The 27469-nt window shown below is 61.1% G+C and overlaps 1 protein-coding gene across 3 annotated transcripts; it reads right to left on the bottom strand.

The window, feature by feature from the left end:
• Window positions 1–108: 108 nt before the first annotated feature.
• Window positions 109–26145, bottom strand: KLF8 (KLF transcription factor 8). 3 transcript variants are annotated; one of them, XM_081964263.1, is made up of 5 exons: window positions 23998–24356; window positions 4588–5119; window positions 3780–3882; window positions 3499–3635; window positions 109–1241 (listed from the first exon to the last, which is right to left on the bottom strand). In XM_081964263.1, exons 1-5 carry the CDS (start codon window positions 24064–24066, stop codon window positions 1060–1062), a joined length of 1023 nt encoding a protein of 340 aa, XP_081820389.1. In that variant the 5' UTR covers window positions 24067–24356; the 3' UTR covers window positions 109–1059. The 3 variants fall into 3 exon arrangements, with proteins under 3 accessions (XP_081820389.1, XP_081820390.1, XP_081820391.1); XM_081964264.1 differs by lacking the exon at window positions 23998–24356 and adding an exon at window positions 8720–9031 and having other exon boundaries at window positions 110–1241; XM_081964265.1 differs by lacking the exon at window positions 23998–24356 and adding an exon at window positions 25691–26145 and having other exon boundaries at window positions 114–1241.
• Between the last annotated feature and the right edge of the window lie 1324 nt (window positions 26146–27469).

Below are 27469 nucleotides of genomic sequence, written 5' to 3'. Positions count from 1 at the left end.
AGCGCCCCCTGCTGATCTATACACAGAAATGAATCCAGCTGCGGGTTGCCAGGTTCAAAAATTTATCGGCCTTCTTTGCCCTTCCTGTCCTTGTAGGCAGACTTGGGAACCAGCCTCCCCACCCCCAACAACCCCCACCTGACAGGGTGAGACAGTTCTGCGTCCATCAACTTCTTCCTCTGCTGAGCCCCTCTGCCCCTCCCCCACCAAGCCAGGATCTCTTCCGAGTGGAGGGACAGGAGGGGCTCAGCTCGGCCACCACTTTGATTGGTGCGGCACCCCTCCCTTCCCCCTTCCCCCAAATGCAATAAAGTTTTAAAATTCAAAAAAAAAAGAAAAAAGTTGATCTTGGATCCAAAGTGTCTCTTGAGAGGAGAGCTGCAGTCCTGAGGGGGAGTGGCGGGGGGAGTCGGGAGGGCAAATGCAAAGGGAGGAGCTGTGCGCAATCCACCCAACCCCGCCTGCCCCGTCCAGAAGCAAATCAGTCCTGTTTGTGGGGTCTTGGAGGGGGGGAGGGGGCAGATTCCAAACCAGAATTCAGACACAGACTTTGTTTCAGTGCTTATAAAAATGTAGTTAAAAGCAATCAACCCCAATGCCTCCCCCCCCCCTACCCCCAGCCCAGCACACACACACGTGACTTCCTGGTATGGTGCAATTTCTGTTCTTGTGCTGTGAGCAAGAAGTGCAGGATGAGAACTCGGAGGTGCCCAGCCAAGTAGAGAAGGTCCCCCATGGCACACACTCCTCCAAGGAACTCGCCTTTGCCAGTTTCCTGGCGTGGGTCCATTGCAGCAGCTCCTTTGCAGGATGATCCGTCTCTTCCCGCAACCCACTTGTGTCCCTTGCTCGGCTCCGGGTTCTCCCAAGGCCCTGAAGCTCCCCAGCCACGGAGTCCGAAGGCCAATCTCGGGGGGGGGAGGGGGGGGCGCAGACGTAGGCTCTTTCTGGGCAAATCGCCGGGTCGGTGGCCCTTGCCTGGCAGCCGAGGGACCAGCTGGACCAGGGAAGCCGCTTCAGGGGCTGGTGGGACTGCGGGCTGTACACCCCCTGCCCTGCTCACATCATGATGTGCCTCCGGCGGTGCAGAGCCAGGTGGTCGGAGCGCGAGAAGCTGCGGTCGCAGTCCGAGCAGCGGAAGGGCTTGATGCCCGTGTGCTTCCGGAAATGCCTGGTCAGCTCGTCGGAGCGAGCAAACTTCCAGGTGCAGCCCTCCCAGGTGCATCGGTAGGGTTTCTCTCCTGCAGGGAGAAAGGGGAGGAGAGGCGTGGGAAAAACTCACTCAGCTTGCCTTGGCCGCATTTTGCTCTGGAGGGAGGGGGCAGAGAGAGAGAGAGAGAGAGAGAGAGAGGGAGGGAGAGAGAGAGAGAGGGAGAGAGAGAGAGAGAGAGAGAGAGAGGAGAGGGAGAGAAGGAGGTAGAGGGAGGGAGGGAGAGGATGGGAGGGGGAGGGAGGGAGGGAGAGGGAGGGAGAGAGGGAGGGAGGGAGGGAGAGGGTGGGAGGGAGGGAGGGAGGCGGAGGGAGGGAGGCGGAGAGAGAGAGAGAGAGACAGGTACCAGCCCTGCACAGCCTCAGCTGCCTAGAAGGAGGCTCCCTGGGGCTCCTTTCTCCCCACCAGCCCCCAGACCCAGCCTTCCCAGAGGACCCCCAGAGGTATCCAGAGGATCACTGTGCTTTTCCGAGGTGGGGAAAGCCAGAGAAAGGGAAGGTCACCGTCCATCGTGGCAGCCCCCTCCCACCGCTGGGCAGGAGGTCAGAGCTCTCTGCACCGGAAAAGCAAATGTGGGCCACTTTGCAAATCAAGGTGGGATAAAAATGAAGGAAGGAGCAGCCTGGGGCGGATGCAGCAGCTAAGAGCTGGCATGCTCGGTCTCCTTCTCAACTCCCCCTCCCCTTTTGGCAGCCTGGGCCATGGTGGGAGGAGGGAGAGCAGGCTGCCCTTCCACGGCCCTCTGCTTTCCCCCCTTCAGGCCTTGCCACCTGTGCGGTGCCCCCAGGAGAAGGCAGCCAAGGGCTTTGAGATCAGACCCGCTAAATAGAAGATGCCAGGAGGGAGGCAGCTGGTCTGCGCCAAGGACAGTCAGGAGGGAAGGCACAGGCCCGGGTGCAGCCTCCTGGAGCCCACAGGCCATGGGTTTGGGTGCCAGCCCAGCCGGCCTGGCACTCCAGGGGCGACAGAGGGATGCAGAGAGTTGCCAAAGGATGCGCTCTGAGAGAGAGAGCAGGTGGGATTGTGCGGGGAGGGGGTTGCTAGGAGACTCGGCTAAAAGGATTCCAGCCTGAAAGATGGAACAGGTTGCTAGGAAACGTATGTGGGAGGATCCGGGGACCGAATCCGTTGCTAGGATGCCCGGTGAGCGAGGGGTAGGACCGGCAATCCCAGCCCCACAGGGGCAGAGCAGGCGGAAGGAGGGCTGGGAAAAGCCACCCTCGATTTTAACAGGAGGGGGAGATTTCAGGCGGGGGGGGGGGGGGCATCCAGAGGGAATCGCTGTAGCCCCTGTTACAGATCCAGGCCCCTTGGGCTTGGGAAGGAAGGAATGCCCTCACACTAGCGCCCCCTGTGCCCTGGATCGCCCTCCCATGCTCCGTGGGGAAGGAAGCCCGAGAAGAGCACCTGGAAGGGGCAGCCGGAGCCGCGGGGTCTCCACCACCAAATTTCTCTTGCCCCTTCCAGACGGCCCTGGGCCCACCTGCTCCTTCTCCATCCCACTCCCTACCAGGGATGGGGGCACCTGCCAGTCAGGTTCACCAGGAAACTCCTGGCTCCGTTGCAGAAAAAGAGGGAAGGGATTCTAGGATGTGAGTTTCCTCGCCCCCTTTCTAAGCTACAAAGCCCCCCCCCCTGTGCTTGTAGCCAAGCTTTCTTCCCCCCCCCCCCACTTTGGCCAGCCCTTCCCGAACTCTGCCCAGCTCCAAAGCGCCTTTCCGGGATGCCGGGGCTGAGCTGGGGTCCATCTGGGGGCCTTCCCAGAGGGGGGGCAGGAAGCAGCAGCAAGAGAGGGGCAGGGCCCGGTGGGAGGCAAGGGGGCTTCCAAGGCCCAGGAGATGCCAGAAAGGAAGGGAAGGGAAAGCTGGGGAGGGGGAAGGCACAGGCCCATTTCAGCTCTGGGGCCTGGCAGTCAGGCAACTCCGAGGGAAGAGGGGCAGCTGTGCCAACCAGGCACTGCCCCCCAATCTTTCAAGAGACCCCGTGGGGCCGAAAGGGGCAGCAGGCTTTGGGCACAAGGATGCATCTTAATGGCTGTTGAACCCCACCTACCGGGGAGGGGGAAGGGGGTGTCTCTGGAATGCAATAGGCCAATGCTTCTCAACCTTGGCCCACCTGAAGATGCGTGGACTTCAACTCCCAGAACCCCCTAGCGGGGATTCTGGGAGTTGAAGTCCACGCATCTTTCAGGTGGGCCAAGGTTGAGAATCCCTGTAAAATAGGCGCTGAGGGAGGCGGGGCCTGGGGAGGCGGGGCTACGAACGGGGCCACGGGGCATTTGCACCCACCAGTGTGTATCCTGCGATGGGCTTTCAGGTGGGAGCTCTTGGTGTAGACCTTGTTGCACCCCTCGAAGTCGCACTGGTGGATCCGTCTCTTCTTCAGGTCGGGCGACTCCATGCGGGGCGGCCGTCCTCCCAGGGGCCTGCGGAGAGCCACAGGGGGAGGGGGTTTCAGAGGGTGCCCCGGAAGCACCCCGTTTCCCCAGAGCACCCGCCCAGCAGGATCGTGGGGGGCCCCTCGTGTGGCCCTCCCCCCGCTCCCCCCTCCGGCTGGGCCCCGGACTCACTCTTTCTGTGGGTCGGGGAAGGAGGCCGGCCCGCTCTCCGAGGCGCTGTCTTCGCTCTCGCTCTGGATCTCCATGGGGTACATGGAACTGGGGTCGACTTTCACTGCCGGAGAAACAGAGAGCCCCGTCAGAATCCAGGCTGGCAGCTGCTCAGGAAACCGAAGGCCGGCCTCTCCGAGGGGCAGCGGGTGCCCTCGCCAACAGCAGCAGCAGCAGGAGGAGGCAGGAGTGCCAGGGCAAAGGACTCCGGTTACAGCCCCACCCCACCCCCGCTCAGCTCCTCCACTCCGCCCCCTGGAAAGCTCTGCCGTGAAGGCGCAGAGTGACCATCTTGTCCTTGGCGCAGAGGGGGCACTCCGCTTCCAGTGCATTGGCGGGGGGGAGCTATCCTATTTGTCTCTCTTCTCACGTGGGAATTTCCCTCCCCAAGCAAGGCAGGGCAGCTTCAGCCCACAAGGGAGGCCTGCAAGTGGCATCGACTGAAGCCCAGTGTCCTTCTTCTGCTCAGAGGCCCCCACCCCACCCCGCCAGAAAAGGCAGCTCCCTCCTGGACTGCCCAGCCTTAGGGGCCCAAATGGCAGCCACATCCAGAGGGGACCTTGCAGCCACTGCCTCCCCCCCCCTCTTCCCACAGGACCAGGGAGGGAAGAAAATCCTTGGGGTGCTCCAGACAAAGCTGCCCTCCAGCTTGGGCAGGGGGAGGGTCACACCAGAGTAGCCGGAACAGGGAGGCTCCCACTGCCGGCAGCCAGAAGGAGGCCGATGCCCACCCTTCCCAGTCCTGGGGCAGATGGCAGGCAGAGCTCACCAGACCCGGCGTTCTTGCCGTCTCCTCCGATCAGGGGCACCGTGATGGCGGCCGTCACGCCGTCACTGGGCATGGTGGTGTAGACCACGGGCAAGGACTGCACCACCACCGGGATGGTCTGGAGGTTGCCCATCTTGCTGGGCAGGTTGACCGAAGGGATGGTGTGGATGACGTGAAGGATTTGCTGCCCGCCGCTGCCCTGCGTGGAGGCCAGGATGGAGCCGGGCGAGAGCACGGCAGGGATGGCTGAAGAGGAGGCCAGCCCCACGGGGGACATGGGAACCATGGGGGCTGGGGGGGCAGCTGGCACGGCCGCCGAGCGAGTGGTGGGAGGCTGCAGGGAGCCCTTGGGCTTATGGAGGGACAGGTCGACTGGCTCGGCCTGCGGCTGGTTGCAGTCCGTGGCCAGCAGCTCTTCGGGGGGTTCCGTCTTGATGTCGCTCAGCAGCACCGGGGGCTCAAGGGAGCCCTCCCCCAGCAGCGAGGAGGAGCTCATCCTGGGCTTGGCCTTGCCGTGGGCCGCCCCTGCCAACTGCAAAGGCAAAAGGAAAGGAGGAGCGTCAGGGGAGTCCCAGCCCAGAAACGGATTGGCGTCCCCGGGAACGGCCCCTCCCCACATGCAGAGGCCACCCAGGCTGCCCATAAAACCTCCGAGGGGCTCTCTGGTGGCAAGAGACCCCATGCAGAGTCTGAAGGAGGAGACCCTGGGATCCCACGCGGCCCCCATGGCTCCTATCCCCAAGGGGCTTGGGAAGGGGGGGATCCCCAAAACCCGATCGATGCAAAGGCCAGGAGGGGCTCCTGCAAAGCAGGGGTGTGGCAGAGGCTGAGGAGGCCCAAGGCCCACCTTCTGGGAAGGGCACCCAGTCCTTGGGTAGGAGGCAAACCTCCCAGCCCCCAAAGGAGCCAGCGTCTTCTGCAGCTGGGGCGGGGGGGTTGGAGGCACTCCAGTTGGGCATTGGCCATGGGTCCGGGCTGGCCCAGGCAGGCTGGAGAAGAGCTCTGCTCCGCTGGCCAGGGGCCGAGGGCGAAGGGCAAAGGGCGGGGGGGGGGTTGCCTGGCTGCTTTCCAGGGCTTTGAATGCAAAGCTCCAAGAGGAGAGGGCCCCCCTGTGGGGCTGCGAGACCCACTCAGGAATGGTTAAGCAAGCAAGCCCCCCACCAGCCCCTCCTCTGGCAGGGCGAGGCCGGTGTCGTTCCCCCAAACATTCTGCATGGGCTCAAGTGGCTGGTTTGTCCCCCCAGCCTTTCAGAATCTGGGACAGGCAGCATCCCTCCCTCCCCTCCCCTCCCCTCCCTCCCCTGCTTCTCTCTGATCAGAGGCCAAGCAGGCCTGTGCAACTTTTTTGGGGGGGAGCAGCCCCCTCCCCTCCCCTCTGCTCTCACAAGCCTCCCCTTGAGCATGGACATCCCCAGAGAGGGGGGCACCGAAGGGACTGGCTCCTCCTGTCCCGCTCCTTGGGGCACAGGCTGCTGAGGCCCCTCCGAGGGGGGGGTTGCAGCACAGCTAAACCCAGTTGGGCCCCTCGGCTGAGGAGGTCATCCAGTGGGCCAGGGCACAGCTGCAGAGGGTTGATTCGGCCAGAGCTGAGTCCCTGCAACCTCCGTGAGGGTCTCCCAGAGGCAGCCGTGGTGCAGAGAGCCCCACTCTGCTCCCCCAGAGAGACCAGGCAGCTCCTCTGCTGCCCTCTAGGGCTGCCCCTCCACCTCTGGCCTCAAGGGGTTAAGGCTGATGGTCAAGCCAGGCCCACAAGTGTCCCCGTTACACCAGATGCCCTCAGGAGCCCTGACTGCCCGGCCGGCTTCTATTTACAGTTGAAGGCTTGCAAGGGGGAGGGTGCGGGGGGGGGGCAACAGGTGCCATCTCAGAGAATTTTTTTTTTTACCAAAGGAAGCTCAGCCTCCTACCTAACAATCATACAGATATATTTTCTGTCCATAAAACAAACAAAAAAAAGGGTTAAGGAAAAGTCCTCTGCTTTTCCACCAGGCTCCATGCAAGAAATTCTGCAGGGGGCAGACTCTTTCCACGGGGTGGGGTGGGGGTGGGGAACGGGGCACCAGCTGAGACAGGGGATCCTTCCTTGCCGGACCCTCCCTCTGCACTTCTGCCAAGCATCCCGCAGCACCTGCTGCTCTGCCCCTCCCTCCCCCCTCTCCCCCCCCCCCGTTGCTTTAATCCGCAGCCTGCCCGCCCGCCCACTGCCCCTCCCTCCCTCCCCTTGGCCATCAACTCCTCCTCCACGCACTCCCTGCCTGGAAACCCTTCAGAGGAGACGGTTGCCAACACTATGGAAGAGGGATTCCGGGCTCCCTCGGTCCCAGAAACCCCCAGAGAGAGATCTGCCGGCTTTGCAGATGCCTCCCCTGGTTTCTCCTGCAGAGAATCAGAACCTCAGCTGGCACCTGACAGGGTCCCTGGCAGAAGAGCCGGCAGACCATGGAAGTCCCCTTGCTGGGCTCCCCAGGGACTCCGGGAACTGCAGGAGAGCAGTGGCCATGCCCTTCCTCCTCCTCCTCCTCCTGCACAGGCCTCACTTAGCCCCAGTGAGTGAGCGGGAGAAGGCCAGCCGCTTCACACAGGAGTCTCCATGGTTGTTTGGCTTCCTGAGTCAGCCCCCCTCCCCCCCATCATAAAGGACCCCTTCTGTCTCTGGGAGGGTCAGTCTGGATGGAGAGCCCAGGCAGGCAGCCCCATTCTCCACCCACCCCACTGGGCAGCAATCTGGACCATATGGTCCCCGTCAACGACGCCCGGGGAGCGAGGAGAGGGGCTGCTTGGAGGGAGGGACAGAATGAGGGGTAGCCCTCTTCCTTGTGCTCAGGGAGGGGCAGGCTCCAAAGTTACAGAAGATCCGTGCTCCCCCTCCAGACCAGTTGTCTGGGCTCTTCTGGGTAAGGAGGCAAAGATTTCAGCTCCCGGAAAGCAACTTGTGGAGGGCAGAAGCCCCCCCCCAGCCTCTCTCCACCCCCCAGCCATCAGGGGTCAGTGAGCAAATAACGCCTTGGGGGGGGGGTATGTAGCCCCAGCAGTGTCTTTCACTCTCAGCCCAGAACAGCAGGAGGAGGAGGAGGCGGAAGGGAGAGGACCCAGCAGTAGGCAGATCCTTTTGAGAAGCAGCCAAGGAGTCACAAAGAGGGGGGGGGATGCAGGGCGGGCGGGGGGGGGTGTAATGAAAAGGCTGTCCAAACTATGAGCCTCCATCTTCCAGCAGGGAGGGGGCATTGCTGCTCCTCAGCCAGGGTGGGTGGAGTTGACTCCCCCCACCCCAAAACAACAACAACCAAGGGCCGTCCTTTGAGCAGAACTAAAGTGCGGAGGGGCTGCGTCTCCCCCCCAGCGTCCTGTGCCCTGAACATCGTCCAAGCGCTAAGCTCCTGAGAAAGGACTGCACCTCTGTCCCCAGGTAGCCTCTCCCCCTTTACTCCTCTATCTTATGGGGGGCGGGGGAGGGACAGACAGGAAGAAGCCCACCTGCCCAGAAGTTTAGTCTTTGCCCCCAAGCCACAATCCTGCGCGCGCGCACACCCCATCCCTCCAAGGGGTGCTGAAGCGAGAGAGCTGGCATCCGGCCGGCCCCTCTTCAGTTCCGAGCCAGGGAGGGGGAGCTGCCTCCAGGAACAGCCCCCACTCCCTCCCTCAGACCCCCTTCCCGTCTCAGCCCCCCCCCCCGGAGGTCCCGCCAGCTGCCACCGACGCTGCTCCCTGTCTGAACATCAGCTCTTCTCGGGAAATGCGGGGAGGCTGGGAGGGGGCTGTGGTGGTGGGGAGGTCCTGAAAGCGAGGGGCAGCCCATCAAACGGAGGCCTCCAGCCTGCAACTGGAGCTCGAGGGGGGAAGGACTGCCGAGCCCCTTCGCTCCCCCCTCCCCACACTTCCTGGGCTCCAGAAAAGCCGCCCGCCCGGTGCCCGCCTTGAGTCCAATCGCCCCGGGCAGCCTGGCCGGCGCGTCGCAGGCCAACACAGCCGGACTGCCCCGGTGGGCGCCCGCGGGCCGCGTCCCATTCGCCCAGGTGGGCCAAGGGCTCCCCTCCCCCTAGGCCTGGCGACCTGCCTCCCGAGCGCGCCGCTTCCTGCCGCCGGACGCCGCCGGGACGGGGGAGGCGCTCCCCTCTCCCCGCGGGGCACTCACCAGCCAGGCCCTCTGCGCGGCGCCCGACCTCTCCGCGGGCAGGATCATCCCGAGCCGGCAAGCGGCAGGCTGGCAGACCGGCGACGCGGGGGAAGCGGGGAGGGTTTCGGCGGCTCCGGTGGCGGCGGCCCCTCCTGCTCGCTCCGCGGCTGGCTTCGCTCTCCGGCTCCGGCGCCTGCCGGATGGGCGGGTGGGTGTGCCCTCCTGGCAGCCCCACCCTGGGGAGGGGTCCGGCCAAAGAGGCGGCGGCGGCGGCGGCGGCAGTCAGGAGCTCCGCCCGGAGCTCGCCCAGCCGGCCTCTGCGCGACTTTGGCCGAGCTTCGCGTGTCTCTGTGGGCCCGCCCAGGGCTGCGGAGGACGGCCGAGCACTGGGGGGGGGGGGGTCAGGTCGGTCCCGTGGGCCGAGCCCTGCAGGTGGACGGAGCCGCCCCGGGTGGAGGAGGGCAGGCGCCCGGAGTGGCTCACCGCCGGGACCGGGTGCCAAAGCTTGCTTCGCCCTCCGCGTTCACTGGCCAAGCAGGCTCGGCGAGAGAAGCATCAGCCAAGCCCGCGCGCGGCTCTTGCTCAGCACCAGGGCCAGGGAGGACCCAGAGGGCCGCCGGCCGACCATGTCCTTCCCGGGTCAAGGAGCCCGCTGTTTGGGCGCGTCGGCGGGACCCTGCCTGACCCCCGAGAGCTGCTCCGGCTTTACTGGACGGCCAGGCGTCCCTCAATCCCTCCCGTGCCCCAATCACCTTCATTGCGCCTCCCCCAGTTTTAATACAATACAATAGCAGAGTTGGAAGGGACCTTGGAGGTCTTCTAGTCCAACCCCCTGCCTAGGCAGGAAACCCTATACATTTTCAGACAAATGGCTATCCAACATCTTCTTTTCTTCACCTGGAAGGTTTTCTCTACATTTTCTCTACCTGGAGGGCCATGACAACCTCCCCTGCCCCCTGCCTGCCCTTCCTCCCCACCCCTACAAGTGTCATCAAGGGACCTATGGCACAAAACACCAGCACAAGTCCACCCCCCTCTCCAGCCCTCTGGTGTGGCAGGTTGGGTGGGGAGAGGCCTGGAGATGGGAGCCCCGCCTCTGCTTTGACCCCAGCAAAGAAAACCTTGAAGGGGCCCTGCCTGGGGGTGGCCTATGGGTCCCGTTTGCAGCTGGCAGTGGCTTCTGGGTGATAGAACAGATGGAATGGATTTTAAAGTCCCTGCAAGCCGTTGGTCCAGCTAACACCATCCACCCCATGTTCTTCTCCAGGGAAACACCAGCCCCCAACCTCCCAGATGAAGCAACCTGGCCAGAGGTCTTTGCTCCATCATCTTCTCTGCAACTTTGGGGAGCCCATCAGGTCCTTGCAGGGGCTGCAGCAAGAGGCACTGCCAGCCTCGGCTTCCAGTAGCCACTTGGCCCTGTGGCCATCTCCCCCCCCACCTCCCCCAAAGGCATCTGGTTGAAAGAAAGGGCAGCTTCTAGGCCTCAGGTTTTCTTCCCCCTGAACAAAGAGAAGTTCCCAAAGAATCAACTGCAGCCCCCTCCCCATTGTTCCTGCTTTCCCCAATGGGTTGGCAGAGCCAGAGGTGAGTAAATCTTTTAACTGGCTGAGAGTGAAAGCAGAAAAGAAATGAGGAGATGCTGTGGTTAGAGCCCCACAGGGACACTGCTCCCAAGGGTTGGTACCCCACTGTGCAGGATCCTCCCTTTTCTACCTGCTTAAAGTGGTGTGTGTGTGTTTGTGTGTGTGTGTGTGTGTGTGTGTGTGTATGGAACCAGATCGGTCTTCTCCAGCCCAGAATGCCCTGATCCCCCGGAAAAAAGAACATTCTGCACAGCTTGTGCCCAGGTGGCTGTGGGGCTGCTGTGCCCAGACCATGCCTGGCAGCTTGTTTCTCCCCAAAGGTCATGCACCCCACCCCCAAGACCCCAGGGCTTTCCTTCCACCTGAAACAAAGTTGTGCTGATTTAAGCACCCCTGGCTGAAACCCTGGTTATGTATAGACAGGCGGGAAATGCTGGTCAGAAATGCTTCTGTTCTGGCTGTATGCAAAAGCACTGCACCATGGGTGCCACTGCCAAGCCTTGCCTGATTCTGGAAGCCAGGCTGCTCTTCCAAGGACAGCCAACACTGAGGAGAGCAGGGGGGGGGGAGCCAGCTGGCAGCCGGGCAAAAGCCCTGCCAGGCACCCCTCCCCCTAACTCGCCTCCTCCGCCCAGGGTGGACAGGCAATTCCTGCCTGCTTGGGTGAAGCTGCACACCAGCCCCCACCCTGCCCCAGGCCAATCACTGGAGGAGCAGCCCCACCCCTCGCAGCAGGCGGCCTCCTCCCCAGAGAGCAGAGGGCGTGGGGAGGGAGGCAGCTGAATGGGCTGGAGCACATTCTTCCAGCCATGAAGTGAGGAGGTGGGGGGAGTCAGGCAGTTCTAATTTAGGAGGGGGACTCTCCTTCTTGATGGGAGGGGCTCTGGGCAGGATTCCCACCTTCCTGGGCCAAGAGGACACCCAGCCTCCCACTCTGATCCCAATCACAAAAGGGCAGAACTCCCACCTGCAGCAGTCGTCCTTCCCCCCCACACACACACACACAACCCCCTGAAAACTCAGCTGGGAGGTTCCCCACCATTTGGGGGGTGAAAATGTCACAAACTTTCAATTGCAATGAAATACAAGCTTAGCCCTGTGTGAGAAAAGGGGGGGGCTCCCTCCGGCTATAAAGGTTGGCCTTCCCTACTGGAGAAGGCCTAGTGACCCCAACCCCCATCTCTCTTTGGCCGCACCTCCCAAAGGCCAAGGAGGTCGCCCCCTCAGAAAAGAAAGGGTCAGGATTCCAGGGGGGGCATGGGGCAGCCCCACCCTCTGCCGAAGCCCCCGGTGCTGGGAGAAAGAGGGGGAGGTTACTATGCTGTCCCTCTTGAGCCAGCGGAAGTCCACTCTGCCCCTCCCCCACTCCACTCCCAGGGAAAGGCAGCTTCTCTGCCTGAAGTGAGAACTTCTCTGCTGCTCACACCCCCTTGCACGGCCGGTGCGTGTGTGCTCCGGGGGTGCTATGCCACACCTCCCTTTGTGGCAGATTTCTCACCCTGGCCAGGGGTCTTCCCCACAGGGCTGTCACAGGGACTTGAGAGGTCCAAGGAACAACCCGCCCCCCTTTTTAAAAAAAAGTAGGAAAAAGCAATTGTTCGGGTACTTGTGCAAAACTAAGGCAGAGGAGCAGAAAAGGCCAGGAGCCACTTAATGCTGCAGCCATCGGAAATCAAAGCAAAGGAAGATTGCAGACGCCACAAATGTCATTTCTGAGCAGGCGAAGGGCAGCCTGGATGCTCAGGGGACACCCCAGGGACTCTCAGGCTAGGTGCTGATCTAGAACTCCCCAGAGGGGACCGGGGGGGGGGGTATGCAGAGGGCAGCACCCTCTGCATACCCCTTTCCATGGCCTGCAAGCTGGTGGGCCAGGAGGAAGAGGAGGCTGGCCACCCCCACCAGCCTCCCTTCCAGAGATGGAGCAGTGCACAGGGCCCAGAGCCATCAGCACACAGCAAAGCCTCTCCCACCCCCAACCCCCACCCCAGAAGCTCCTCTCCAGCACAAGAAGCCTTTCTCAGCTGAGCACCCCCCTCCCTGGTGGTTTTCCTGCCTCCTCCCCTTCGCGAAGCAGAGATGCTAGGAACCAAAAGGGCTGAACTTCCAGGACTCAAAGCCTTCTGGAGGGCACAAGAGGCTTCTGGGGAGTCTGCCATGCCCCCCTCCCCAGCCCCCCAAGATCCAGACAAAAGGAGCTGAAACGGCTTGCAGGCTGAAATTCGAGCCACCACTTTTCCAACAAAAGCTGGCCTGGAGAAAGAAACCTACATCAGGACAGGGACCACAATCCCTCTCTTCCTACCCTAGGCCAGTGGTAGACTGCTTCCTGATACGGAGGTTTCACTTTCAAGCCCAAGCATTCCTGCTGTTGTGCAATGGTAAAAGGAAAAAGCCCCCCCCCCTTCTTTTAGAGAGCCACTGAAGTGAGGGGCCTCCACGTTTTGCAACAGTGAGTTTCAGTTCTCACTTACCAAAGGTCTCTCCCCCCCCCACCCCCACCGGGTTGCCCAGACAGAAGAACTCCTGGTTCCCCTTTTCCCATATAACCAGAAGACCCATGCTGCACTTCCATTTCTGCCACTGAGAGCTCGGTCCCTCCCTGCTCCCTTCCATGAACAAAGAGGATCTCGTTCAGGAGCCACCCCTCCCTGTACCCCAGCTGTGGGGCAAAGAGAAGGGCACAAGCACAGCTGCCTTGGCTGCCCTGAAAGTGGGGGAAGGCAAACACCTCTCCCTCCCCCAGGAAGGACCCTCCCAGGCGCAGGCGCAAGAGCAGACCGGGGGCAGCCACTGGTCCCACTCCAAAGGACAATGCAGTGCCTCCCTATGCTATTTTGAAAGCTATAGCAGGGATCCTCCTCCCCAGAAAGCCCTGCAGGGGAGGGGCCTGGGGTTAGCACACCCCCTGTGGTCTCTCCCACTGAAGCAGAGAGCTGTCTCCCACATCTGTGGCTGCCCCTTAAGAAGCCAGGAGCTTCCCAGATTCATTGCAAGCCGGGATTCGGATCGTAGGGCCTGGACAAGCTACGCTGGGCTGAGGTGCACCACGTAAAGACACAAGGATTTCAACCAAGAAAGAAGGGCAGGCTTTCCTGCTGGGCGAGCCAGGCATTTGGCTGGAGATTCCTAGCAGAAGGCCCCAATCCGACAATCCTGGCTGAAGACCCGCCCCATGCCAGTTACACATTAACCTCCCCTACCGTCAGGGCACCAAATCTGCCTTTTTCTCTCCGACGGAGGGCCTGTCCTCTGCCCTCAGGGCCAGGACGGGGTCTGCAAGGGGGACAAGGCAGGGGTGAAGATCAAAGCTCCCCCCCCCCGCAACTTCAGGTACCTTGCATTGTGGAGGAATTCGCCAGAACTTTTAATATGTCATTTGGAAAAGCCATCCTATCTAAAAGCTTTCTTGGGTCGAAGCAATCCCCGTGGCTGCAGCCTAGGACACCCATTTCTGCCCGGTCCTCGCCAGAGCGGCTCTCACACATCACAGAGCGAAGTGCCAGGGGCAGAGCAGAGCCCCGAGGACAGACAGGACGCCAGCGAGCGGGCAAGCTAACCCAATTGCTGGGAGAGCCACTGGCAGAGAGAGGGACACTCGGGTGCCCACCAAAGTTCCTTGTCTGCTGCAGAGTGAACGGAGGCCAGCCTCGCACCCTGTTAGCCTGAGAAAGCCCCAGGGAGGCTCTGCCCTTCCCCTGAGGCCCAGAAGAAGCACTTCCCGGCCCCCCACTCTTGGCCAAGTCTTTGAAGAGGAAAGACACCCCCCACCCAAGGCAGAAAGGCAGCCCTCTCACAGTCCCCATTGGGTTTCCGGAAGGAGAAAGTCCGAAGTCCTTTCCTTCTGTCCCAAAGACTGCCAAAGCGCCAGGCAGACCCCATCCCCACTGACTGCTCCCCCACGGCTGCTCTCCTGCCCACATGAAACATGGCCCCAACCACAGGGCCATCAACAAAGGCAAGACCCTTGCTCCAACTCTGAAATGTACCATGCAAGGGGGGAAAAGAGAGGGAAAGAGAAGGAGAGGAGACAGAGAGAGGGAGGCAGAAGGGAGGAAGGAGAGAGGGAACGTGTGGAAAGGGAGAGGAGAGAAAGAGGGGAAGGGGAAGTAGAGAAGAGAGAGAGAGGGCAGAGGGAAGAAAGGAAGGAGGGAGGAGAGAGGGAGAGGAAAAGGGTTGAAGATGAAATAGACCAGGGGTGTCCAAACTTGAGAACTTTAAGACTTGTGGACTTCAACTCCCAGAATTCCCCAGCCAGCCATGCTGGCTGGGGAATTCTGGGAGTTGAAGTCCACAAGTCTTAAAGTTCCCAAGTTTGGACACCCCTGAAATAGACTATAAATACGGTGTACGGAAAGCAGAAGAGCAAATAAAAATTGACGGGGCTGGATGGCCAGAGGAGTTGATATATCATTGAATATTTGTCTGTTAAGATGTAATGATATAATTTGGATTATATGTATGTTAAAAAGTAAAAATAAAACAACTTTTCAAAAACAAAGGCAAACCCCACTCTACGGAGGCCCCACCCAAGGGGCTGCTCTTGAAAAGCTGCAGAGCCCACAGTCCCTCCTGTGGGTTACTGCAGCAGACAGAGGAGACCCCCCCCTTTAGTCAGGGGTGGGGGGGGGAAGAGGAAGGCTCCCCCACTGCCCCTCCACCAGCAAGAACCAGTCCAAAGGGAGAAACCACTGGGCAACCGCTTGAGCCCAGCCAGGATTAGTGGAAGGGGAAACGCCTGGCAACGCCCTGCCCCACCCAGGGCTGAGGGACCGGCTGCTGTGCCAGCCAGGCTCACAGCAGATGGGAGGAGGGCAGCACCCCTCCTCCCCATCCTGAGCCCGGTAAGGCGGAGCCCCAGATACCGCCTGGCTGCGAGAGACACACCCAGCCACTGCTGTCCACACCTCCTGCAGGAATTTCCTCCAGCCCAGCCTTGCCTGGATCCTCTGCCAAAGGAGACGCTGGCAGGCAGACGCAGATGGCGCTGAAAGGCAGGGAGGAGGCAGGTGCCCAAGCCTGTCGGCACAGTTGCCTAGAGAACTCACCCGCCCAGTGGGGACAGGACCTGCTCGGCATCCCCTCCTCTGCCACGAGGCCAGCAAAGTCACTGGCGGGACCAGGCAGGGAAGCTCTGGGCAGGCAGCGACACCTGGCGAGAAAGGGGGGGGGCACGTGGCGGAGAATGGGGTGCAAAGAACACAGCGCTTGGAAGGGGGCAACCCCCGCCTCCCCCCCTTCTGCTTTTAACGCTCTGCTGCTTGCAGGGATGGGCTGCTTATAGTCCAGCTCAGCTGGCTGCGTTTCAGAACAGCTGGAGAGGAATCCTGGACCCAAAAGCGGACTAAGAGATTGGGGAGCCAGGACTTCGAAGGGCTCTCTCACCCCGACCCCCTTAAGGGGGGAGGAGAGTGAACGCTCTGGCAAAAGCATCGCCTCCCCAAGGGGAGAGAGATCCCCGAGATTGGAGGGGGAGGCTCTGCAATCCAACAGCCTCAGGATCTCCCTCCACTTTCAAAGGCAGAAATGAGACTCTTTACAGTAAAGCAGGCAGCCAGCCATGGGGGGTGGGGTGGGTGGATCAGGCTGTGATGCTTCAGAAAGCAGGGACCAAGGGAGCAAAACAAATCTAGCTAACCGAATGGAGAGCAATGGATAGAGCAGACTTCCTTGCCCCCTTTCACATCTGCAATGGAAAACTTTCAGAGCTTTTGGGTTGCCCAGGACCCCCATGGCTGCTTCCAGGCAGCTGTGGGGGGGGGGAAGAAGCGCCAAGAGCTGCTCCAGGCAGAGGCAAGGCCACCAACTCTCCTAGCATGGTTGGTTATGCCAGGGCACTTTTGCACCCGGGGCCAAAGGTCCTCCCACCGGAACTGTCTGTCTCTTCTGCCCACTGATGCACACAGCCTCCCCCCCCTGCCGACCACCCATCCTGCCCATCCATGCTCACACACACCAGCCAACTGCACTCAGCTCCAAAATTAAGGGGGGGGGGCAGAGGAGGGTCTCCTGAAGGGAGAACTCTGCCCTGTTGATCCCTTCCTGCCTCGCCAGGGAGGGCTTTCTTGGCTTTGTGGGGAAGGTGTGTGAAGGAGCCGTTGCTAAGCAACTACAGGACACCTCCAGGGATGGGGGGGGGGGGAGAAAGAAGATTCAGAGGCTACAACTGCTGCAGCTGTTGCTGCCACCCTCCTGGAGGGGGGGGCACATGCCAATCCCCAGCCCCACCCTTCCCCCACGCCCACCCGCCTGCAGCTTCTCAAGCAATCCAAAGCTAAGGCACTCAGGGGGAGGTGGGGGGGGGGGAGAGGCAAGCACTGGGAGTTGCCAAGCAACCCCTCCCAGCCACATTCCAAAACCTGCAGGGTGGTGGCCCCCCGTAGGGTGGTGGCAGAGGAGGGGGGGGGGGGCTGCATCCCATCCAGGAGCTAAACCAGGACCCTGGGGAAGACGCTGGGTGAGGGGGTGAGGTGGCAGGAGAAAAAAAAAGAGAAAAGCCAGTGTTGGTGCTGTGGTGGGAGAGGCAGGAGCAGCTCACCTGAACCACAAATTTACCCAAACACTCCTTGCAAAACAAAGATGATTCTGTACTAGTCAGCAGCGCTGTCTCCCCTCCCCCACCTGCCAGCTTTTGCGCCTCCAAAATCTGACCGGCCAGCCTTGGAAATGTCCCCCTTTCCTAACTCCTGCAAGGGAGGGGGGGAGGTCGCTCCAGATCAGAGACCAGCCCCCACCATCTCCCATGCATCTGTCAGCAGCTTCAGCCGGCAGGAGGCTGGATAGATGGCCTGAGGAATCGGGAGGGGGAGGCGCTGCCCACCCACCTCTGGAAATTTGAGACTGGCAGCAGGAGGAAGGGTGAGTGCCAGCCCAGCCCCGTAGCCTCCCAATGGATGCTGGGCGCCCTCTTAACAGCAGCGCCGATTCAGCAGCCTCCCGGACGGGCAGCATGTGCTCCGTTAATCCATGGCACTCACCCCCACCCCCACCCAGGCCCCCATGAAAACCCCTCAACTCATGGCTCCCTGGGCCTCCAGCAAAAACCCCGACTGAATTTGGTCTCCTTCTCTGCCTCCAGGTTTCCCAGGAGGGATTACCACCTCATCTGGGTGGGTGGGGGCTTCTGCCACCTTCCCCTCCCCACCTCGAGCAGCGCATGAAGAAGTTGCTGCAAGGGACAAACAGAGGAGTTTTTGTTTCAATGTCTGCATTTATTCTTTTCAAGCAATGGGCTCTGGGGATGGTTGCAACAGAAATCAGGAAACTTACTCGGTGATTCTGTGGGAAGAAGAGAAATCAAAACGACGACGACCAAGGCTGCTGGTGGGGCACAGGAGGCTCCCCCCCACCAGGACTGTTGTGAAGCTGCAGGAGAAGCCCCCACCGATCCTCGGATGTGCACCCCAAAAGAGCTATCCTGGGAGCGGGTCCCACCCTTCTGCTCCTCAACAGCCCTTGCTCTGCTCCAGGGCATCAGTGGGGAGCCCAGGCCAGTCCTGGAGAACCTCAACAGGGGACCCCACTGCCCTGCCACCTCTCCCTAACGCTCTTCCCAGCCTTGCCAAGGGTGGAAAAACACAGGAGTCCCACCCAGCTGCAGGCTCTGTGCTCAGGGCTGCCTCAGCATGCCAGGCCTTGTGCGACGGGGCTGGCTCCGTATGGGGCACATGGAGGAGTATGTGGGCAGCGCCATCTGCAAAGGAAGGGAAGAGAGAGACCTTCTGCCACCCCTCAGCTGGCACCCCCTCGCAGCAGGGCCTGCTCTTCCCAGGGCACCTTTGTTGAGCTGCAGGCAGCATCTCCCAAGGACATGCGCCACCCCCCACCCCCCCGGGTGCCACTGGGTCTCAGCAGGTGGCCTCACTGGCAGCGCCCGCATTCTCCAACCCACTTCCTCCCACATTGGTGCTGCAAAGAAGGCGGAAGAGGGCTGAGGGAGGGTGTCTCTGATTTGGATCCCAAGGCAGCTGCACAGAGCCGGAAAGGGAGGGGGGGTCCCTGGGAAAATGTCCTGCTTTTAAAGCTGTCCTGACCAGGCCAGAGGTGGGGGGGGGGACGCGTTCAAGCAGCACTTGGCTGGGAGAGCTGCAGGCCAAGCCCGTCCACTGGGCACCCATTGGCAAGGCTGGGCTTCTTCTCTTTTGTCCTCATGGTGCCAAGAGAGGGCGCTGAATGGCGAGAGGATCCCCCCCCCCTTGCAGATTCCTCCTGGGTGGCCCCAGGGCTCCCAGCAACTGAGAGCCTCTCTGCTGAGCATCTGCCAGAGCGACCGCCCCCACCACAGGTGGCCAGGCTGGGCCTGCGGCCAGGCTGGGAGGCCCCCACCCAATGCCCCCTCCCCCCAATGTTCAGAAGGCGGAGGGTGGAGCCTTCACTTCCTTTCGCCCAGATTGCAAGAAATAACAGTCCTGGTGGGCGGGGGAGGGAAGGGAGGGGCTGCTCAAAAGGGGAAAATGGCCCCCAGCGCCCCCCCCCCCAGCCTCCAGAGGCCCCACCAGAAGCTCCCAGGAGCCACTCAAGGAGGCCTGGTTGGATGGAGGAGCTGCCAGCCCTGGATGGACATGGACTCTCTCCCCACTGAGGAGTTCCTTCCAGGGAAATGACCCATGGCACCCCCCCCCCCTTATGGCTCAGGCGTGTCCAATGGGAAGAAGGTTCCTATGCATCCAGGGGGACCACATGGCAACCCCCCCTCCCCAAATCTCCTCGTTCCCTGAAATCCCCTACTCTGCATGAGGGCCCCCAGCCCCGCTTCATCTTCAGCAAAAGCCAAGTGGGAGGAGTTCACTAGCCGGGCCACGCCCCTTGGGATCGGGAAGCACCCACACCCAATGCCTAGATTGAGCCTGGAATATTCGCAGCCGAAAAGCAGTCCCTGGGCAAGAGAGCTACTGCTGGACCCTGGCACACTGCTTCCCGGGGGCACCAACCCAGGACAAGGGAAGCATGTGGAGGAAGTCGGGGTGCATTTCTGCTGCACAGCAATGGGGTGGGCACAGGGAGTAAGCGAGACGTAAGCGGCCTTTTGGGTAACCCCAAAGCATGGGAAGCAGCAGAAAAATCTGCACAGGTCCAGACCTCCGGATTTTGAGCCTGGAGCACCCCTGGGAACCCACACCAAGGTCAGCCTGCCACCTCCTTCCCACAGCTAACAGCCGTGGTCGGGTTAGATGCTCGGACAGGACCCGCCAGTCCTGAACACAGTGCCAGCCCACCCACCCCCTGCCTGAAAAACAGGTTCTGGGCCCAGGCACTCCAGAGGCGGCCCAGCCCTGCGAAAGAATGAGGCAGCCCCTGAGAACTGAGCTGGCCCAGTTAAGGGACCATCAGCCCAAAGAGATCCCAGATCTTTTTTCATATGTTGCCGGACAGCTGAGATGGGCACTGCACACCAGCCCTGGAGCTGCTCCTGGCACTCGACGTCTCTCTGGCTACCTTTGGGCCAGAGATGCCGTGGCCAGCGGCTCTGGGGAGGTGGCCCTGGGCAGTGGGGCAGGCTCCATTTGAAGGTCCAGGCAGCTGAGGGCTTCAAAGGGAGCCTCCCCTGCTCCATAGCTGGGGGAGTCCCTCCTTCTATTTATACCTTCCCCATTGCCTGCCCTTGAGGATTCATGGCAGTTAAAAACGAAGCAGAGGACACAAACAAGCAACATGAAAGGAATTAAAGCCTCTCCTCATGCAAAGGCCTCCGCTGCCAGGCAGCTGGGCAGCAGAGGGTGCCCCTTCCCCCTGGCACAGAACATGGGGGGCATCACAGAACCAAAAAGGGTGCACAGAGCCCTCTCCACCATGGCAGAAAAGCCCGAGTGTCAGCCAGGTACCATCTTTGGACAACGGGGTATGTGGCCTTCCCCTCTCCCTCCCGCTCTTCAGGCAGAACACCTCTGGGGTAGCTCCCCCTGCCAGACCCCCCCCTCCAGGCACATCCTTCCTGCTCACGGCTGTGACCTTCCATAGCTCTGCTCCCCAGCGCCAGAGGGAAGCAAGGCCCAGGAGGGGAGGAGGGGGCAACTTTGAATGTGCCCTCCGCAGGCTGTCCCTGCAGTTCCCCCTGCACAACTCGGGGTGGGGGGGGGCAGAAAGGGGAGGGGGGAAGGTTGCCCCTCTGCTGCTGTCCTGTTAAAAAAAAAAAAGCCCCTCCCCCCCAGACACCCAGCGCAATCAAGCAGGTGAAGGAGGGGCTTTCTCTCCCAGGACGTGTGAGAACCGCTGCCAGAATTCCGGTGTTAGGGCTGAGAAACCTGTTCCCACAACCCCCTAGGACAGTGATGGCTAATCTTTTTCAGACCGAGCGCCCAAAGCTCGTGCCCCCAAACCCCCCCAACTGCAATGTGTGCGTGGCCCCCCTGCACGCTCTACGCTCCCCACGCATAGACGCAACCCCCCCCCCCCATGTGCAGCAGAGACCCGATGACCAGCTGGCCGGAGAGAGGCACGTATGCATGCGCGGTGGACCTGAACTAGGGCGAGGACTTGCGGGCCCACAGAGGGGGCGCTGCGTGCCACCTGTGTTTGCCATCGTGGCCCTAGGACCTTGCTTCTTGCATCGGGACGAGGAGCCAAGCAGAAACACTCCAGGAAGGCTCAAAGCTGTTTTGCATTCTTTAAAAGCAACACAATGTACTCTCCCCCCAAAAAAAGCAACCTTGATAGAGAGACAAAATACACCTCACAAAGCCCCCGGCTGGCCTGATGCAAGTTAGGAGGGCAGCCTGCACCCACTGGACCAGGGTGCAAAGTGCCGGAAGAGGACTCCTCCCCCATCTGCCTTGACCCCCCACATCTGGGGAGCAGCAGGGAACCCCCATCCTTAGACAGCAGAGACTGAAACATGGGCACGCTTCTTCTTTTGATCATAAAGGAATAGATGGACCACAATGGAGAAGAAGCCAATCACCTAAATGCACAAGGGTCACCTCCCCTGCAGGAGCTGCATTGACTGCCACTTTGCTTCTGAGGCCAATCCGGGGTGCTGGTTGTGGTCACCTTTAAAGTCCATCATGGCTTGGGAACAGGTGACCTGAGGGACTATCCTTTCCTAGTCACATCTACCTGACCCACCAGAGCAGAGAGGGAGGGAAAGAAGGCTATGGGTCCCCTCCCCTAAGGAAGTCCATTTAGCGCAGGGGTAATGTCCAAACTGGGGAACTTTAAGACGTGTGGACGTGTGTGAGTTGGAGCCCACACGTCTTAAAGTTCCCCAGTTTGAAGACCTCTGATGTAAATGGAGAGATTGCAGAGGAAGGGATTACAAGAGAGTAAGTTATGCTGTCTGGGGAATTCTGGAAGTTAAAGTCCACAAGTCTTAAAGTTCCCCAGTTTGAAGACCTCTGATGTAAATGGAGAAATTGCAGAGGAAGGGATTACAAGAGAGTAAATCATGCTGTCTGGGGGATTCTGGGAGTTGAAGTCCACAAGCATGGCTGGCTGGGGAATTCTGGGAGTTGAAGTCCACACGTCTTAAAGTTCCCCAGTTTGAAGACCACTGATGTAAATGGGGAGATTGCAGAGGAAGGGATTACAAGAGAGTAAATCATGCTGTCTGGGGAATTCTGGGAGTTGAAGTCCACAAGTCCTAAAGTTCCCAAGTCTGAACACCACTGATTTAGAGGGACCCAGAACTAGAGTCTTCCTTCCTGCTGCTCCCCAGGGACCCCCATGGAGGTAAAAAGGAGCCCCATTTCGACACTCTTTCAGAAGGGCCTGAAAATCTGGTTCTGCCAACAGGCCTGGGGACCCCAGAGTAGGATTGAAAAAAAGTAGCAACCGGTTCCCTGCCTGGATACTGGCTGGGCGTGGCCATGGGGGCGTGGCCTAGTTGGCTTCCTGCACCACGGTGGCAAGAGGTGGTGGTGGGAATTTTTGCTCTCCCCAGGCTCCGGAGGCCGGAAACAAGCCCATTTTCTGACTTCCGGTACCGTTTTTCACCCTCCACAGCCTCCGGAGGCTTCCCTCGAGCCTCCGGGAGGATGAAAACGGCTTTTCCTAGGCTCCGGATGCTGGAAACGGGCCCCTTCCGGTCCTTCCGGTAGGCCTGTTTTTTTGCCTCCCAGAGCTTGTGCACAGACCCTGAACTTACCTGGCATGATGAAGGGGCCGCGTGGAGACTCCTAGCAGGGGAGGGGCAGGGGAGGGGCAGGGGAGGGGCAGGGGAGGGGCAGGGGAGGTGGGGTCACCCAGTTGTTGTAACTACTAGTTCTGCAGACCAGATTAAAATTAACATCCGGTTCGCCCAAACCGGTCCAAAATGACAAATCCTACCCCTGATGGGAACCCCAAAGTGGGATGGAGACCATCAAGTGTCTCATTTGACTGGGATGTGTGGCTGGGGGGGCGGGGGGTTGTTTATCTTTTATACTGGGTTTTTAATGTTTGTAAACTGCCCAGAGTTCTTCGGAGGGGGAGGGTGTCCCTATAAATCTCCCAAATAAATAAATAATCAGATGAAATATTTGAGGACTCTACCTTAGAAAAGGCATTCCTTCCTGGTCCCTTCGTTTCAGAATGCTAAAAACACATTTCTTTTCAAAATAAGTGGGCATTTCATTGCCTCACCTTCCTAAAAGTTTTTTTAAAAATAGAATAATGGGAGATTAATCTTTTTTTTTTATTTAGAGAAAGCCACAGGGAGAAGGAACTGGCTGCAGCACAAAAATGGTGCAAAATATTTTTAAAGCTCTCCTGCAATTTTAGGCCCCGCGCAAGAATTCAGCTCAGATTAGTATACTGGAAAATTCCTGGGGCTTTGCCAGGCAAGGGGGCACAAGTCGCAGGGAACCTTGGTGCTGGGCACAAACCTCACCTTAGAAACAATCCTGCGTGCAGGTAGCCTCTGGGCTCTTCCAGTGGCACAGTGGGGACAGGCCACTCGAGCTGCCTAGCCTGGTGCATCTCACTGGGCAACTTCCAGGTGTCTAGTCCAGGGTTTCTCAACCTTGGCTACTGTAAGCGGTATGGACTTCAATTCCCAGAATTCCCCAGCCAGCACAGCCACCAGCAGTGCTGAGAATTCTGGGAGTTGGAAAGTTCATACCTGTGAGGGTGACCAGGTTTGTCCTTTCAAACTGCCTGAACTTTGCTCTCTGCTGGGATGGTCTGTGCTCCCTGCGGGGCAAGCCAAACTGCCCCGCAGGGTCAGCTGTAAGAGAAGACATCTTTCTACCTGGGACTCATCTGGAGAAGCTGCCAGAAGGGAGGGCAGCTCCTCCTGCCAGCCTGCCGGCTGCCGAAAAGGCCAGAGTTCACTAAAAAAAGGGAGCAGCCAGAGGAGACTTCAGGGCGACTGGGGGAGGGGCAAGGCAGCCTTTCTCTTGGCCAGACAGGGCAGGTGCTGGGCAGTCAGGTGGGATTGCATCAATGGCACAGCAGGAGCCACATCCGCAGGCTTCCTGACCCTTCCCAAAAAGCAGGAACCTTTTGGCATGGCACACGAGCTGGCCTCCTCCTCGGAATGTGTCTGCAAGGCACAAGCCTCAGCCCCCTCCGCCCTTCTGGAAAAGACGGGTACCACCAGCACTGCCCAAGCACATAAGGGCGCACCCCCCAAATCCTAAGGCACGCTGCTCAAAACAAATCAGAAAGCCTCTGGATTCAAGGACGACATTCGCCCGCAAGCAAGGGCAGGCAGAGGGATGGAAGAGAAAGCCAGAGCGGGGAAGGTGAGCTGCCTCCCCAGCTGCAATTTAATGGGGAGCGAGGAGAAAACGGGCTCACCTGGGGCATTCTCCAGCCAAAGCCCAGAGTCCTCCTGAGGACCCACGGCTTTAGCCCACAGAGAAGCATCTGTCAATGCTTCCATTCCTGATTCTAAGATAAAAATACAACATTCGTCTTTTTTTAGGGGGCTGCCATTTCGCCAAGGGCAAGGATGGACGAGAGATAGCCGTCCATGGCGAAGTATTTTCTTCTGTTGGGACTGTGGGCTCCTGCCTGTGCAAAGAGAGAACAACCCTTAATGGTGGCAAAGGACCTCTGGAACTCACGGCCACCTCAACGTGCCAATCTGGAGAAAGCACACCCCTTTCTAGAACAAAGCCACCCCAGGGGATCTCTGGCGGAGAAAGGCAGAGCAAAGGTTAGCAGTGCAATAGGGACTGGATCTGGGGAAGAGCCCCTCTCCAACCACAAGGCCCCCAAGACACTCGCCCTCAACCCCCCTCCCTCCCTCCCAGAGGGGTTGTGGTGGAGATAATGGAAGGAGAAGCTCCCCACATACTTGACCTCTCAAAAGCTGGCCTCCGTGGCTTCCCCAGAGGAGGCTTCATGGGCCCCTGGGCCCCAAAATTGATGCTCCGCCCGAGGAGGTCCATAAACAGCCCACTGTCAAAACTCAGCCTCCAGGAGTCCCACAAGCTCAGGAGCCCCTGGGGCTCTTCGGCCCCTCCAGGAAGCCACGACGCAGCCTGACCCACAGCCTTGAAGATGGGGGAGCCAAGAAGCCCAAGGTTAAGTCCTCGCTGCCCTGGGGAGTCCAGATCCAGAGATGCAGCTGGGGACCTTTCGGCTGGGGGAAATCGGGATGGGGGGAAGCCCCCGAGGCGGGAGGGGCAAAGAGGCAGGGCAGCCAGCATGGAAAACCCTGGCCAGCTTTCCACTCCCATCCGACGCCTCCGCCCTCCTGGCAAAGGGGCTTTGGGGACCCCGCGGAATATGGGGGCAGCCCCTCCCCGCCCCCTCACAAGGGGGGAGCCACTGGCCGACGGCGCGGAGGAGCATTCCGAGCGGCTCCCGTTCGCTCCCACGGGCGAGAGCGCTCCTGCGCGAGTGCAGAAGGCTCTGCGGGGTGGGAGAAAGGCCAGCCCGCCCCGAAAGGACCAACCGGCGTCATCCCAAACCGCGGGGCCGCCTCCGGAGAGCCCGACAGCAACCCGCCCAGCCAGCCAGCCGGGGCCCGGGAGGGGTCGGAGCCGAAGGGGACGCCCCTTCCAGCCCGGCCCCGCCCACCTGCTGCTCGGCCCCGCCCCTCGGCCCAGCCAACGCGGGTCCTCCCATCTCCTGCCTTCGGGGACCCGACGCCCACAGCGCCGGAGGGCCGTCGGGGGCGCGCCCAGCCTCGCCAGCTGTCAGCGCCGCAGCAGCCCCAGAGGCAGCGCCAGGGCGGCGTCGGCCCGAAGAGGCTTCTCCGGCCAGGAACAGCTCCGGGGCAGCGGGGCCCGCCACCCTCGCCCGGCTGGAAGGGGCCGCTGGCGGAAGCGCCGTCCGGGAAAAGGGCCGCCTGTCCGCTCGGGGCGGAGGCTGCGGGCGCCCAGCCGGGGCTCGGGGGAGCTGCCGCTGCCGTCTCCGCCCGCCGGTGCCAGGCGCGCTCTGCCTCTGCCGCCGCCGCCGCTGCCGCTTCCTGGGGTGGCGCCGCTTCCTCTTCCTCCCCCAGCCTCCGCCCGGCCCGCCTCTCCGCCTGGCGCCCACTTACTTTGCCTTGCTCCTCCCGCGCGGGCGCCGATGGAGGCCCGGAGGGCTGCGAGCGGCTGTGGCGGCGCCGGTGCCCGTCCGTCCGTCCTTCCGCTGGGCTGGCAGGCTCCGCTCTCGCCTCTCTCCTCCCGGCGCGCTCGGCTCCCCACCCAGCCGCCAGCCCTGACCCCACCCAGGGCTCCACCCAGCCCTGCTGCACGCGCTGTCAATCACCAGCCCCTCGCCGCCAACTTGCTCCCGGCGGCTCCGGAGGAGGCTCGGCGCGCGGGTGGAGCAGCCACGCCCCGCCGTCTCCGCAGAGCCGCCCGGGCGGGACGGCCGCCGCCTCCATCCGGAGCACCGGCCGCCGTAGTTGGGAGGGACCGACCGCTCCGCCCTGCCTGGCTCCGCCTCTGCTTCCCGCGGCAGCCCGGGCAGGGAAAGGCCGGGCAAGCGGGCGGGCGGCCAGGTGAGGGCGGGCGGGGGCGATGCTGCCTCCTCTGCGCTCCGGCCCCGCGCACCCCCGCCCTGCCACCCGCCGAACAAAGGGCCCGCCGGGCAGGCAGAGCTGGGACCGGGAGGCCTTCCCGGGATGCTCGCGAAAGCGGAACCCGAGCCGAGGGAAGCGCAATCCGGCTAGGTTGCCTTGGCGGAAAATCTCCCGCAGGGCGAGCCGAAAGTCCTCCGGCCAGGTGGCTGGAAGCCAAGGAGGCAGCTGCGACCCAGCGCCCAAGGGAAGGAGTGGCGCCTGGGCTGGTGGGAGCTTTTGCCCTTTGCCCCCTCCCCTGGCAGAGGCTGCATCCACCCGTGTGCCAGTCAGGCCAAGGTCAGCTCTGCAGCTCAGTTCCCAAGTAGCTCGTGCCAGTTCTCTTCTGATACATACAGCGCCCCCCCCCTCCTCGGAGCCCCAAGGCCCTCCCCTGGGTCTGGCTTGGAATAAGCCCCTCACCCCCAGCCAGATAGGGGCATTGCTTATTTGGGGGGGGGGTGCTCCCAAATAAGAGCTCTGCCTGCAGACAGGAGGCGGATCAGCATCCCGTATTTTCAGGCACCAGAGCAAGAGAACCGGAGTCTCCGAAGGCCAAGGAAGGCAGCTGGCTCCTTGACCTGCCGGATGGATTTTGTGCAAAAGGTCCCAGGTGAAAACTCTGGCATCGCCCACCTGGATGGAATAGGGCAGCTTCTTATAAGGTAACCCGCGGCTGCCAGGCTGATCCCATGAAGGTTGGTCTTTGGGTGCTCTCTGGCTGAGTGGGCCTGGGCCAGAGCCCCTCCCTGAGCCAAGAGGCCCTTCCCTCCTGGGGTTCAGTGGTGGCTGCTGCTTCCCCCCCTCCACATGTCCCAGAGGACCATTGGGGGTTAAGGGAGCTTCGTTGGAGGTCCTGGAGGGGCTGCCTGGGGACGCAGAGCCAGCAGGGGCTGCAACAGGCAGCTTTGCATGGAAGGGTCGGCCCCCATTTCCCACAGGCTGGTCCCCTCCACCTTCCTTGTGGCTTGGGAACACCTGCTATTCCAGGATCGTCCAGCACCAGCTCCCCTCCAATCCTGCCCGCTTCTCCATGGCAACCTCAACCAGGAACACTGAAGGCAGCAGTTTCCATGAGCCTTTCCCATGGAAACAAGCTCCCCCAGCCCAGCCCGGCTCAGCCCGGCCTGGATCTTACCGTGGGGTGAACCACAAGCAACCCTGGAGGGAGGCCTCCAGAGAGGGGAGACAGGAGGAGCATCAGGGACAACATGGACCTGGAAGAGAGAGGAAGACGTGAGCAAGAGGACATGACCATTGGGCTTATTTGCCAAC

This window comes from Natrix helvetica (genome assembly GCF_964273705.1).
Source record: "Natrix helvetica genome assembly, chromosome: 11".
NCBI lineage: Eukaryota > Metazoa > Chordata > Lepidosauria > Squamata > Natricidae > Natrix > Natrix helvetica.
The sequence above is the reverse complement of the archived record's forward strand: the minus strand, read 5'-3'. Positions and strand labels throughout refer to the sequence as shown.